Source organism: Macaca mulatta, chromosome 1 (genome assembly GCF_049350105.2).
Source record: "Macaca mulatta isolate MMU2019108-1 chromosome 1, T2T-MMU8v2.0, whole genome shotgun sequence".
NCBI lineage: Eukaryota > Metazoa > Chordata > Mammalia > Primates > Cercopithecidae > Macaca > Macaca mulatta.
Window position 1 is genome coordinate 108620270 of NC_133406.1, and position 15860 is coordinate 108636129.

Below are 15860 nucleotides of genomic sequence, written 5' to 3' on the forward strand. Positions count from 1 at the left end.
CCTCAATGTCCATCAATGATAGACTGGATAAAGAAAATGTGGTACATATACACCATGGAATACTATGCAGCCACAAAAGGAATGAGATAATGTCCTTTATAGGACATGGATGGAGCTAAATAAAGGCCATTATCCTTAGTAAACTACACAGGAACAGAAATCAAAATACCACATGTTCTCATAAGTGGGAGCTAAATGATGAGAATCCGTGGACACATAGAGGGGAACAACACACAGTGGGGCCTATGGGAGGTTGCAGGGTAGGAGGAGGGAGAGGATCAGGAAAAACAACTGGTGGGTACTAGGCTGAGTACCTGGGTGATTAAATAATCTGTACAACAAACCTTCATGACAGAAGTTTATCTATGTAACAAGCAAGTACCCCTAAACTTAAGATAAAAGTGAAAAAAAAAAAGAGAGAGAGAGAGACATGATCCAAATAAGCATAAGCAGAAATGGAAAAGGTGACGTTACAACTGATCCCACAGAAATACAAAAGATCCCCAGAAACTACTATAAAAACCTCTATGCACACAAATTATAAAATCTAGAGGAAATGGGTAAATTCCTGCAAACACATAATCTCTCAAGATAGAACCAGGAAGAAATTGAAACCCTAAACAGAGTAATAACAAGTTCCATAACTGAATCAGCAATAAAAACTTACCAACCAAAAAAGTCCCTGGACCATCAACAAAGTAGGCATCAAAGGAACATACTTCAAAATAATAAAAGCCATATACAACAAACCCATAGCCAACATCATGCTGAATGTCCAAAAGCATTCCTCTTAAGAGCTGGAACAAGGATGCCTACTCTCACTACTCTTATTCAACATAGTACTGGAAGACCAAGCCAAAGCAGTCAGTCAAGAGAACAAAATGAAAGGCATCCAAATACCTAAATGGGAAGTCAAATTTTCTCTCTTCACTGATGATATAGTTTTATTTGTAGAAAACTCTAAAGATTCCACCAAAAGGCTCCTGGAGTGGATAAACAATTTCAATAAAACTTCAGATACAAAGTCAATGTACAAAAACTAGTAGTATTACTATACACTGGTAACATTCAAGCTGAGAGCCAAATAGAGAATGCAATCCCATTTGCAGTATCCACCAAAAAAAGTAAAATATCTATGAATACATTTAACGAAAGGGGCAAAAGATCTCTCCAAAGAGAACTACAAAACACTGCTGAAAGAAATCATACAGGACACAAACAAATGGAAAAACATTCCATGCTCATGGATTTGAAGAATCAATATTATTAAAGTGTTCATACTGCCCAAAGCAATCTACAGATTTGATGTTATTTGTATCAAATCACCAACATCATTTTTCACAGACTTAGAAAAAAACTATCCCAAAATTCACATGGAACCAAAAATAAGCCCAGATAGCCAAAGCAATCCTAAGGGAAAAGAACAAAGCCAGAGGAATCACACTACCTGACTTCAAACTTTACTACTAGGCTACAATAACCAAAACAGCATGGTACTGATACAAAAATTAGCAGAGAGACCAATGGAACATAATAGAGAAATCAAAAATAAAACAGCATACTTACAACCAACTGTTCTTCAACAAAGTGAACAAAAATGAGTAATTGATAAAGAACTCAATATCCAATAAATGGTGCTGGGAAAACAGCTAACCATATTGCAGAAGAATAAAACTGCACTTCTGCCTTTCACCATTTACAAAAATTAACTCAAGGTGGATTAACAATTAAAATGTAAGACCCTGGCCAGGCACAGTGGCTGACACCTGTAACCCCAGCAATTTGGGAGGCTGAGGCGGGTGGATCATTTGAGTTCAGGAGTTCAAGACCAGGCTGGCCAACATGGTGAAACCCTGTCTCTACAAAATAACTCAAAAATTAGCCAGGCGTGGTGGCGGGCGCCTGTAGTCCCAGCTACTCAAAAGGCTGCGGCAGGAGCATAGCTTGAACCCGGGAGGCGGAGTTTGCAATGAACCGCGATCGCACCACTGCACTCCAGCCTGAATGACAGAGCAAGACTCCATTTCAAAAAAAAACAAAAAACAAAATTAAATGAATAAACAATAAAATAAGCACCTATATAAACAGATCTCCATAATAATAATAACAAAAAATTTTAACAAATTTAAAAGAGAATATTCTTAATCTGGTAAGAAAAGTTTACACAAAACACTCCCAGCAAATATGACTCTTGTTAACCTTTTAAAAAATCTTATCTCGGCTGGGCGCGGTGGCTCACGCCTATAATCCCAGCACTTTGGGAGGCCGACAAGGGTGGATCACCTGAGGTCAGGAGTTTGAGACCAGCCTAGCCAACATAGTGAAATCCCGCCTCTACTAAAAATACAAAAAATTAGCCACACATGGTAGCAGGTGCCTGTAATCTCAGCTACTAGGGAGGTTGAGGCAGGAGACTTGCTTGAACCCGGGAGGTGGAGGTCGCAGTGAGCCGAGATCACGCCATTGCACTCCAGCCTGAGTGACAGAGCAAGACTCTGTCTAAAAAAAAAAAAAAAAAAAAAAAAAAGTAGCTATCAAAAATTCTATTTCTCATTTTACTGGAGGTAATAGGCCAGTGAAAATGGGTAAAAAATATAATCAAAGGTATAACAATTGAAAGAAAACTAATGAAACTTTCGTATCTAGAGATATCATTAGAAAATCCAAAAGGATCTATAGATAAAACATTAAGCTTAATAAGTTAATTTAACATGGATACTGGTAGCAAGGTCAAAATATTTTTTTTATTTGTAACATACAGTAGACCTCTCCTTATTCATGGTTTTGTTTTCCACAGTTTTAGTTAGCCATGGTCAATGGCAGTCTGAAAATATTAAATGCGCAATTCCAGAAATAAACTGTCTATAAGTTTTCAATTGTGCACCGTCCTAAGTAGTATGATGAAATTTCATGCCAGCCTACTTCATCCGGACGAGGATGCAGATCACCCCTTAATCCAGCGTATCTACACTGTATGTGCTACCCAACCATTAGTCACTTAGTAGCTGGCTCAGTTATCAGATCAGCTGTCCTGGTCTCGCAGTGCTTGTGTTCAAGTAACCCTTATTTTACTTAGTAACGGCACCAAGCACAGAAGTAGTGATGCCTGTAATTCAAATATGCCAAAGAGAAGCCATAAAGTGCTTCCTTTAAATTAAAAGGTGTAAGTTTTTGACTTAGTAAGGAAAGAAGAAAAAAAAAATGCTGATGTTGCTATGATCTACAATAAAAAGGAATTATCTTCCCATAAAATTGTGATGGGAAAAAAGTAATTGTACAAATTCTACCGTCACACTTCAAATTGCAAAGGTTATGATCAGAGTGTGTGGTAAGTGCTTAGTTAAGATCTTAAAAAGCCATCAAATTTGTGGGTGGAGGACATGAGCAGAAAGGGGCTCCAATTGGCAGCAATCAGGTTCAACACTATTTGTGGTTTTGGGCATCCACCCAGGGTCATCTGCCACTTTGTGTTCATTGACCTACATCTCCTCATTTCCTCCCACCACCACCTGCTTCCTGCCCCTGGTAATCAGTGTTTTATTCTCTATTTCTGTGTACTCAACGCTTTTAAGATTCCACATATAAGTGAGATTATGCAATCAATATCTGAGAAAACCTGTGTCCTGAGGAGCTTATTGGAAGTGTGCATTGTCTTTAGGCCCATCGGAGAATATGGGTCAGAAGCATCAATTAAAGTTTTGTTTTAGAAGTGTGCATATGTTGATTTTTTAATTTGAAACCAACACTGGAACTAGGGATAATCTTTCCCTGGAAGTCAGGTTTCATGTCAAGTAACAATGGTACTAATGCAGAGTGGAAATACAAACTATGCCATAGCACTGAACGAGCACAGTCACAGCATAGTATGGAAATGTGAGACTCTGCTATGTGGACACTGTGGACACTGCCATGTCCGTTTCTGTACTTTTGAAACAGAAAGGAAATATGAAATACTGGATATGATATGTGGGAAAGAATGTAACTTGAAAACCTGGTTAATTTCTAGACCTTTCAAACAATCTCAATTGCTCCACTTTTCATGGAAAAGACAGTGTATAAAGTAAATTTTTCCCTCAAATATGACATTTGAAGAATTCCAAAATTTTCATTTTGTCTGGCGATTTTCTTAACTAATTTTAAATTTACAGTCATCTTCTTGCAAATGTTGCCAGAAACAAAACGGAATCACTAAGGTAAAAAAAAAAAAAAAAAAAAAAAACCTGGCAGAGCTAGGGAAGACTATGCAGAGAGGATTCTCACACTTGTATACCTAATAAGAACAAATACCATGAAAGACTTTGCAAAAACCACAACCTTGAAAAGGCCATCACAACCTTACATGAAAAATGCCTCAAAGACACCTGCCTTGCCAGCAACTGTCTGTTTAACCTCTGACTGGTGTCACCCTTGTTACTGATATTTGTAAGCAAGGATAATTATTTCAAAACAAATATGTAATCTCTTCATTTTTTTTCTTTAAAAATTTTGCCTTCCTTTACCTCCCTGAATATGCTCATAGTTTACTATGGCATATATATTTCCATTGCAATGCTCTATTCCCAAATAAATATATTTTGCTTTTAGAGAGCCTCTTTTTCTGTTTGTTATTTAGGTAGACATTCTGCACGTATTTGGCAAAAACTTACACGCTGTTGAAACTGAAACCAAGGCCTCTTCCTCTATCTTCCTTCTCTCAGGCACAACTCAATTTCTAACGTGGTCTTTGGCAACACTAATATTCCTTTCTGGTAACATAATTTTGACTGGATTACTGTTCTCATGTTTTAGGCTTACCTTGTTTAAAAATTTGATGAGTAGCCGAGTGTGGTAGCTCATGCGTGTAATCCCAGCACTTTGGGAGGCTGAGGTGGGTGGATCACGAGATCAGGAGATCGAGACCATCCTGGCCAACATGATGAAAACACGTCTCTACTAAAAATACAAAAATTAGCCAGGCATGGTGGCAGGCACCGCAGTCCCAGCTACTCAGGAGGCTGAGGCAGGAGAATCACTTGAACCTAGGAGGCGGAGGCTGCAGTGAGCCGAGATCACGCCACTGCACTCCAGCCTGGGCAACAGAGCAAGACTCTGTCTCAAAAAAAAAAAAAAAAAAAAAAAGTTGGATGTGTGTGGGGTTAGTGTTGTGATAGCCTCTTGTGCCCTACCAACTCTTTTGGATTTTTTTTTTAAATCAGGCACATTTCAGATTTAGTTTCTATCAATTCAACTTTGGGAGTCTTGGAAGAACTCTCTCATTTTAATGGAAAATAGCTCAGGTTGTCTACCAGCTTTTCCTGAACTCTGTTTTGGGGGTTCTACCCAAAATAAAAAGCTTATAAACACAAAAACAATAATGTTCATGTCTGTGACGGCCAATGTTAAGTCTCTGCTGTTGTCTATGGCTGTTATCCAAAAAGTAGATTCAATTCTGTCATGTATTGGAGTCTGGGAATATTGTTAAGAGATACATACATTGCAATTTGGAGAGCTGCTCTGTATTTATCAATTAGGCAGTGATAATCTTGGATGAAGGCTAGTCTTATTGATGTTGTGAACCAGTTGTCCCCAGGAATAGAGAACACTACACTATTCACTTTGCATTTTCTTATCCACGTAATAGAATTAGTTAGTGGTAACCCTCTACACTTGGAATTGTTTGCCGCTACATTTCTGCATGACACATAGATCTATGCAAATACGTGACTTTTTCCCAAATGGAGAAAATCCAAAAATTCTTAAAATTTTTCATAGGCATACAAGAAGATAGGAGGTGACATTTTAAAACAAGTATCTCTGAACTTTCTTTATAAAAAAATAGCGGCCTCTTTGCTCTATTATTAATACCTCATGTGGTGTTATGAAGGCCCAAATGTAGACAGCAGTTATGAGATATTACAAGAGAAGAAGATAGCTCTGCTGCTTATAGAACCTTATCCAAAAAGTTATCTTTGACTTAGACTGGAGGTGCACATAGCATAGCTCCTAGAGTTCTGTTTATCTCATAAATATTTGTTATTCAAAACTCCATAGGCCAAGAGCTCCTGAAGAGAAGGTCATATGCTAGTAGCAATTGTCATTTTTTCCCTCAAATTTTGCTATAGTATAATTTTGTTTGAATTATAAACTTCAGTCTTTATTATATTTGATTCTGGCATTCTGGCTTGTAGTGCTATAGTACTGGCAATGTTTTAAATGCTTTACCTTTATGTAAGTGAATATCAGCACACACACATGCACACACACACACACAGACATAGACACACACACACGCACAGCCAGTTTAGAATGTGGAGTAAGGAACACCAGACAAAGAGGGCAATATAAGAAAGAGAAGACATTGAAAACATTGGGAAGGGGCAGTAACAGAGTGCCAGAGAAGATAAAGCAGCTAGGAGGGGGAAAGACTAAGTGAGGTGGATAAACCAAAAGCATCCTTCTGGGTTAAAGCGGACTAAAAGCTTAGCAATTGTTTAATATCATCATCCTATCCTATAGACGTGGGAATAAAGACTTAGGAAGGTGAAATGAAAATGCAAAATCATACGGGGGCTTTCCCAAGGAGGTATGAAGGAAGTTGAGGACAGGGAGAGCAGCTGGAAGTCAGGGGGTAAGACAAAGTCTAAAAGTCAGGGCTTGAGGGAAATATGAGGTGAGGTAAGAGGCTCAGGGCTGTGGGAGGCACATTTTTCTCTGAAAAGCAATTTGGATGAGGAAGAGATTTGTCAGTTGAAAAGAGAAGAAGTCACTGCAGGGTACTGAGGAAAAGGTTTGCTGAAATTGGAGATCAAATACCAGCTCTGCCAGTAAGAAGTTGCATCTCCCGGTGAAATGCTGCTGCTGCCATTTCAACTGTTAGCTGTTCTCTTTCCCGGTGGTGACAGTGAACGAGGTGAGAGTCACTCTGAAAGCTCCCAACACTGATGCAGGGTTTGGATTTTAAAAAGCATGCAGCGCTTTCCTAGGTGCAATTGGACACTAAGGGTCTGGGTCTTTCTGTCTCCAGCCCTCTTCAACCATTCTGGTGTTTGGGACTACAGCGTGAAGCCCTAAGGCAGTCAAATGTGTCAGACTTTCTGTGTTCTTTAGACTGTAGGTTCTTGTTTCCTAAATCATTTTCATTCCCATTCTTCTTAATTGTCTATTGCTCTCTTTATCGTCACCATCTTGCTTTTCCACTCTTCACAGCCTTCCAGGGGCCGACCTCCTTTCATGTCATCCAGACCTCATCCTTTACCAACAGTACCTGGGCACAAACTCAAGGCTCAGGCTGGTTGGATGATTTGCAGATTCACGGCTGGGATAGTGACTCAGGCACTGCCATACTCCTGAAGCCTTGGTCTAAAGGTAACTTTAGTGATAAGGAGTTTGCCGAGTTAGAGGAGATATTCCGAGTCTACATCTTTGGATTCGCTCAAGAAGTACAAGACTTTGCCGGTGATTTCCAGATACAATGTGAGTCCAGTCCACTGAACTGGGAAGATTCTCAAGGGCTCTCTTTTCTCTCTTTTTTGCAAGGCGTTGCTCTCTCTGATTCTTCTCCCTTCCTTTCTATTTTACTCAACTGCATGCACACGCTTTTCTAGAGTAGTCTCTCACTCCAGCTTCACACCTTCACACCTCATATTTTAGATTCTTGCTGCCTCTGCACTCTTCTCTTACCCTCAGACTAAGGCTGCTGGTTTGTCTTGTGTGAAACCTCTCCTCAAGGGCCCTTACTTCTCCTACCCCATGCCTGAGTGATCTAACGTGTGGCTTTCTCCCTTAATCCATCTTTTCAATCATCTCTTCCCTGCACCCTCCTTCTGCTGAGAACCTCCAGCTCACTCTTGTTTCTGAAAATGTCTAAATGTTATCATTAGTTTTTAGCTCATCATCATTTTACACCCAAGAACTTTATGCCCACCAAAATCTAAAATCCTAGGTTCTTTTCTCATGCCTTTTTTTCTTATTTGTGTTTAATAACCACAAATATTTGCTCTCTGTTTTCCTTCTACATAGACCCCTTTGAGATCCAGGGAATAGCAGGCTGTGAGCTACATTCTGGAGGTGCCATAGTAAGCTTCCTGAGGGGAGCTCTAAGAGGACTGGATTTCCTAAGTGTCAAGAATGCTTCATGTGTGCCTTCCCCAGAAGGTGGCAGCAAGGCACAGAAGGTCTGTGCACTAATCATGCAATATCAAGGTATCATGGAAACTGTGAGAATTCTCCTCTATGAAACCTGCCCCCGATATCTCTTGGGCGTCCTCAATGCAGGAAAAGCAGATCTGCAAAGACAAGGTTAGTCCTGCTGTTTTCACTTCCCACTACCTCCTGTAAGATCAAGAGTAGGAAGATACCCAAGGATAGGAGCTTAATTAACAAGTTATTTGGTTCCCAAAGTGAATGGGGTCACTGTCCAAGCTTGTAGGTTTCTGAGTTCATAACCTCTGAACTTGAGTTATAACATGACACTTTTTCTTCCCCTTCCTGCCTTAGTGAAGCCTGAGGCCTGGCTGTCCAGTGGCCCCAGTCCTGGACCTGGCCGTCTGCAGCTTGTGTGCCATGTCTCAGGATTCTACCCAAAGCCTGTGTGGGTGATGTGGATGCAGGATGAGCAGGAGCAGCGGGGCACTCAGCTAGGGGACATCCTGCCCAATGCTAACTGGACATGGTATCTCCGAGCAACCCTGGATGTGGCAGCTGGGGAGGCAGCTGGCCTATCCTGTCGAGTGAAGCACAGCAGTTTAGAGGGCCAGGACATCGTCCTCTACTGGAGTAAGAAATAGCAGGGCCCCAGGCTGGAAATGCCAGGAAGTGATCTTCAGGCATAGAGGGAGGCACTGGGAAAGGACAGAGCTTGAGAAATGAAAGAGGCAGAGAGAAATTGATTGATTGATTTCCAGGACCCCAATCCCAACGGGAGTAAAAATAGATAATCCAAGTTATCAAAAAGGTAGGAATTAAGGACCTGTAAACTGAGTAGAGGAGATCAAAGGATAGACAGATGGTGGGCAGGAATATGAGAGAGGAAGTTGGAGATGACCATACATTGGAAGTAGGTGGGCAAAGGAAGGCCAAGGAATTCTGTGTATAGGATCTGAAGTGACATCCTTTTGTCCTCTCTCATTTGCCAGGAAACCCCACCTCCACTGGCTCGATTGTTTTGGCAATAATGGTGCCTTCCTTGCTCCTCTTGCTATGCCTTGCATTGTGGTATATGAGGCGCCGGTGAGTTGTGGGTGTCGTGTGTGTGTGTGTGTGTGTGTGTGTGTGTGTGTGTGTGTGTGTTTAATATGTCTCTTCTGTTCACCCTTCCACTCTTTTTTACCATTTTATCTGTTTAAAAATTGTTTATCCTCAATCCTTTCACCATATCCTTTCCCCCAAACTCCCATCCCTTTTATGTGGACTTAAAAAAAAAAAATTCTGTTAAAACACACATAAGATTTACCATCTGTACCATTTTTCAGTGTACAGTTCAGTGGTGTTAAGTGTATTCACATTGTTGCACAAGCCATCTTCAAAACTCTCCTGTCTTGCAAGACTGAAACTCTATTCCTAGCATACTGCAAGGTCCCATTTCCCCTCTTCTCCAGGCCCTGGTTAGGACAGTTCTACTTTCTGTCTCTATGAATTCAACTACTCTAGGTAATATAAGTGGAATTATAAAGTATTTGTCTTTTTGTGACTTATTTCATTTAGCATAATATCCTCGTTGTAGCATGTGACAGGGTTTCCTTCCTTTTTTGAAACTGAGCAATATTCCAGCATATGTGTATAACACATTTTGTTCATCCATTCATCTATCTATGGACACTTGGGTTGCTTTCACTTTTAACTTTCATGAATAATATTACTATGAACATGGGTGTACAAACATCTCTTATGTGGAGCTCTTTTGTTCTTCTGTTTTTAACAGGTCATATCAGAATATCCCATGAGCCCTCATCATGTCTGCTCCCCCATTCGCAATAAGTACCAAGAAGCCCAAGTTATCCACCCAAAAGTCAACCTTACCATATTTCAAATGATTATCAAATTTGATGAAATCAGAGTTTTCATGTATTTTAAAATAAATTAAACGTCAGCAAAAAAGTACTTAAAACTGTAAATTTATTATGAGACTGTATATGACTCACCCAGATTTTACACAAGTTAAAATGTTAGAAAGAATGTGTCTCAGAATAAATGAAATATAATACATATGACTTAATGGTGACTCCCTTTGGCTTCCTATTTTAAAACTTTTCTTTTTCTGCTTCTGGTTAAATATCATCTGTCAAAGTGAAGCAAATATAATTACACCAGGATCACCGTATTTGCAGAGATGCCAAGCCTTTTTGATGCAATTTCTTCTCTGTCTCTGCCTGGATGACTTTCTAGCCCTGAAGGCTCAGCTGAGATGTTTCTTCCTCAGGAAGCCTTTTCTAGTGCTGTAATAAAAGGAACTATGCAGAGATCCACTTTACACGGTACCCACAGCGTTGGAGTTATTTTTGTTTTTCCTCGCCTTCTATTTGTAAGTTCCTTGAGGACAGTGTTCCCTATTTGTAGAACTCTGGAAAGATCTCTCAGCTGCAAATTCATTTTCTCGGTAAAAACAATCTGAGTTGCTGTAACTGCCAAGTTAAGTGTTTTCTTTCAGAGTCATCTACTTTCTTTCTTTTTTTCTCTTTATTTGATATTGTAGATCCTCCTCTTCTTACTAAAATTGTTCCCACTTAGCCAAAAAATATTATGCTTTCTTTATTTCTGTTCCAAACTCCTTTGGAGAAAACTGCCTTTGGCTTACTACAGCTATAGTCTAGCTTTAAAGGGTCATAGTGAGAGATGAAGCCAGCTAGACTTCCTGGGTTGAGTGGGGACTTGGAGAACTTTCCGGTAGCTAGCAAGAGGTTTGTAAAATGCACCAATCAGCACTCTGTAAAATGGGCCAATCAGCGCTCTGTAAAATGGACCAATCAGCAAGATTCTAAAAGTAACCAATTGCAGGGAGGATTGAGAAAAGGGCATTCTGATAGGACAGAAGGACATAGGCGGGGACAAATAAGGAAATAAAAGTTGGCCACCCCAGCCAGCAGGACAACCCACTTTGGTCCCCTTCCAGGCTGTGGAATCCTTGTTCTTTTGCTCTTCACAATAAATCTTGCTACTGCTCACTCTTTGGGTCTCTGCCATCTTTTAAGAGCTGTAACACTCATCACGAAGGTCGGAAGGTCCCTGGCTCGATTCTTGAAGTCAGGGAGACCACGAACCCACCAGAAGGAACCAACTCCAGACACAACAGAAATGGTATTCTGCTCATTTTTCCAGTGAGAATGAGTGAGAGAGGCAAGGTGAGTGAGGAGTAATGGTTTAGATAGACTACAATATATTCAAGGAAAAAAGAGCACTGTTTCTTCCCACAGAGTCTTTGATATCTGTGTTGTATCAATTTAGTTGTACCTTTGATTTGCATTTACCTTTATTCATTTTTTGTTTATTCCATAGTTTTCTAAAACAACCCATTTTAAAACATCTAAATTCATTTTTATTAAAACAATGAAGACCAGGGGCAATTTGAGTATGTATTTTCTGTAGAACTTAGAAAGATAGGTCAGGGCAAACCGAAGTTTTGGAGAAGCCCGGAATACTAGAAGCAATTTTCCCACCTAGAAATTTTAGGACAATGTGGCATTTGGAACTTGAGAAGTGTAGGAAATGGGTGAAAACACAGCTGTCTCCTCTACTAAGACAGCTGGTTGCTTCTCCAGAATGCATTCAACTTGACCCCATCTTGTAGCATAGCCATGCTTTTGTTGTATGCTTGACTGCACCTTAAGTACAGTCTTGGGCCCTAGTTAGTCTGTGGTTCTTGGAATATAAACTATGAACTATCTGCAGCAATAGCACTTGGCACCTTGTTAGAAAAAGCAATATATAGCCTTCCTACCTCCCTGACCTGCTGAATCAGAAAATCTGAGAATGAGAGCCAGTGATCTGTTTTAAAGACTTCCAGTGATTCTGATGCACACTCAAGTTTAAGAACCCTTGGTCTAATCGTTTCTCTTACTGTTGACTATTGACTATTTTAGCCATTATTGACCACTATTCCACTATTGACATTTTGGCCCATTTAATTCTTTGCTGTGGAAGGCTCTTCGGTGCACTGTAGGATGTTTAGCAGCATCTGCTCACTGGATGCCAATAGTATCTCGTCAGCTGTGACAACCAAACATATCTTCAGACATTGCCAAATATCTCCTAGGCGGCAAAATTGACACCAGATGAGAACCAAGATCTAAGATAATACTCAGAATGGTATGCCCCTGCTTAACCAGAATAATTGGTTCATAGTTTATATGTGACCCGATTGGCCAAATCCAACTGAAGCCTTGGGTTAATGTTTGTTGGTTGAGGAAAGAGGAATTCTGTCTGGATGGTGTAATGTGTGCAAAGCCTAAAATTGCTGTAAAATTTTATTCCATAGAAAAACCTGGCCTAGAATTGAAGCTCACAAACAAAAAAGATAAAGGAGCAAATGAGATAACAGGGCCAAAGCCCAGATCAGACTATATCTGGAAACTAAACTACCTCTGGACAATTTAGTATATGACCCTAGTAAGTCTCAATTTTTCCTTTTAAGCCAATAGAGATTGAATTTTCAGTTGGGTTGAAAATGCTGACATTACTGTGATCTCTGATGTCTTAAACCAGCTTTTTCATATTTTTCTTATTTTTTCTCTGTTTTCTTTACTCTTATTTTTTTTCTTTCCAAATTACCAGCCCTCAACAGTGGTTTGTTTTTGTTGTTGTTTTGTGTGTGGGGTGGGGGGATTGTTGTTGTTTTGTTTTGTTTGGACGTGAGATTTTCCTCTAAGGGTCCTTACCTTGGTAAATCTTAATTTACTCGTGATTTTAACTATGACCTCTGAATGAACGACTTTCGGAAGTAGATCTTCCGCCTCAAATTATAAGGCCTTCTTGACTGTTTTTATTTATTAGAGAGTGTGTGCGTGTGTATGTGTTTGTGATATTTTGGCCAAAATATTAAAATACAGTCATTACCCCTTATCGACAGCAGACGCGTTCCAATACCCCCAGTGATGCCTAAAGCCTGCAGATAGTGCCAAACCTAATTGCCATCAGTTGGAACACATTTCTGTTTATGTTTTCCACCCGCAAATTTAATGCCTTAATTATCTTAACTAAGCACTTATCATGCATGCACTCTGTCATAGCTTTTGCAGTGTGAGGTGTAACAGCAAAATTAGCACAAATTTCTTTTTTCTTCTTCACAGTTTCATGGATAGAAAATTCATTCTTACTGAAGATTTTAGCAACCTCAGCATACAATTTTTTTCTTTGCTTATTTTTCACCTTTTCACTAAAGGGAAGCACTTGACAGCTTCTCTTTCACATATCAAAATTGCTAGCATCACTGCTTCTGTACTTTGGAGCCATTAATAAGTAAAATAAGAGTTACTTGAACTGTGCTTGTAGTAATTCTACAAGCACTGTGATACTACAGCAGTCAATCTGATAACCAAACCAGCTACTAAGTGACTTAAAACCATGAGGTAAAGAATGACTTCTTTTCAACTTTTTAATTAATAATTTTATAGGAGCCAAGCGTGATGGCTCACGCCTATAATCCCAGCACTTTAGGAGGCTGAGGCAAGTGGATCACCTGAGGTCAGGAGTTTGAGACTAGCCTGACCAAAGTGGTGAAACCCTGTCTCTACTAAAAATACAAAAATTAGCTGGGCATGGTGGTGAGTGGCTGTAGTCCCGGATACTTGGGAGGCTGAGGCAGGAGAATCACTTGAACCCAGGAGGTGGAGGTTGCAGGGAGCCGAGATTGTGCCACCGCACTCCAGCCTAGGTGACAGAGCAAGACCCTGCCTCCAAAAATAATAATAATAACAATAATAGTAATAATAATAATAATTTTATAAATGCAAAGATAAAGCAGTATAAAAATCACCCTTTGCTCATTAGACAGTTTTGAAAAAATTATCAACTTGTGATTAAAATAAATTTCAGATATTGTATCATTTCCTCCTTAACTATTTCAACATGTCTTTCTGTAACACATAGACTTTTTTAACATATAGCCAAAATTACATTATGACATCCCCAAATAAAAGATTTCTTAATATCATTAAATATATAGTTGGTCAGCAAATTTTTTCCAACTGTCTCATGAATTGTTTTTTACAGTTTATTCTTTAAATTGGAATAAAAATAAGATTCATGCATCAAAATTAGTTGATATGTTTCATAAATCTTTTTTAATCTGTAGGTTTCTTCTCTCATTTTTATCCTAGATTTTTTTTTTAAGAAATTTCATCATTCTTGTAAAATCATCCACAGTCTGGATTTTGCTGATGACATAGCTATAATGTCATTTAACATGCTCCTTTGTTCTCTTTATTTACTATATATAAATAGATTTGTGATGTGATCAGATTCAGGTTTTATTATACTATGTATATCTCATAAGAGGCATATAATGCTTGATGGTCTTCATTCATTACTAGATTAATAGGTCTCAACTCTTACACATTTTACACATGTAGAAGTTATTGAGGGTGCCACAATAGTGTGAGTGTACTTAATAACACAGAATTGTACACTTAAAAATGGCAAAGATGGTAAATCTTATGTATGTGTATTTTACCACAATAAAAAAAGATTGAGATCACCAGAAAAACTTTTCTTTGTGTGATGGAGAGTGTGTGTGTGTGTGTGTATATAAAATGTATGTCCAGACAGATAGCTAGATATATCTTAAAAGTAAAAACTAATAAACTAATAATTAAAATATGTATAAACTTCTCTACAATTAAACATGGATTACATATCAACAAAAATTATATCTTTACTTTTAAAAGTTTTTCAAAAATGTAGTGAGAAGCGTGGTTTTACAGCTGCATCTATTTATTTATTTAGTATTTTGGCAATTCTCTTTAATGTCTGGCTTAATAAGAAAACAGCTACATTTTCATATCTGCTTTGGCATCCAATCTGATGCAATATCATATTCCATGTAGTCTCTGGAGAACAACATGCAATCATGAGAAGAACAGAATTAAAAATTTAACCTGTTAGTATTGTTAAGATTTATTGTGAACTATGAACCCACAGAAAAGGAGTCAGGGACCTCAAGGTGCCGTGGGTCACATCTTGTGAACGAATGGCCTAGGGGTGAAAGAAAAATATGTTAAACATTCTTCACTTATTAGTTAGAATATTCCTAAAGAGACACTACCCTCAGTAACTATCTTATTACCTTGAGGGAATCAAAGAATAAATTATTTATTCTTTCTATTTATTTGCCAGTTCTCAAGAGGATGAATGCTTTATATGGCATTCTCCACAAGCGATCAATATTTTTTTGCATAATTGTATACTCATGAATTTCAGCGTATTTAAAATGCTTGGATCTCTCTTAGTAGTTGTTTTATTGAAGCTCAAATTGTCCTATCTGTGACAATGAGACTCTTTTCAAGTCAGTTCTTCCTGAACTCCATCAATACACCTCTGTCATCAAGACTCTATTGCTTTCTGATGTGGCAAAGTTGCTCAAGGTTCTTGCCGAAATTTCTTGCCCTCCACTGGAAATTAGGAAGGATCTCTGGTCCTTGTTAGTGGAAAACATGTGATATGGAAATTACTGGGTTAATCCTGGTGTCTAGGCCTTCTAAGGGGGAAAACCTAAAAAAAAATTAGACTGGGAGTTTTTTTAAGGATAAATATCATCACAAGCTCAGATTTATACTTTCACTTCAAATTCAAAACTACATGTTTAACTCATCAGTCTCACTTATACTTCTCTTTTCTCCCACACGGAAAATCTTGGTTTCCAATGAATCAATGTAATTATGTATTCACCTAAT

General features: G+C 38.8%; 1 protein-coding gene across 1 annotated transcript; it reads left to right on the forward strand.

The window, feature by feature from the left end:
- Positions 1-6828: 6828 nt before the first annotated feature.
- On the forward strand, positions 6829-9920 carry CD1B (CD1b molecule). The gene is given in 6 exon segments (NM_001145534.1): positions 6829-6889; positions 7186-7452; positions 7999-8277; positions 8476-8754; positions 9114-9207; positions 9899-9920. Coding segments are annotated over 6 exon segments (1002 nt in total).
- Positions 9921-15860: the final 5940 nt, after the last annotated feature.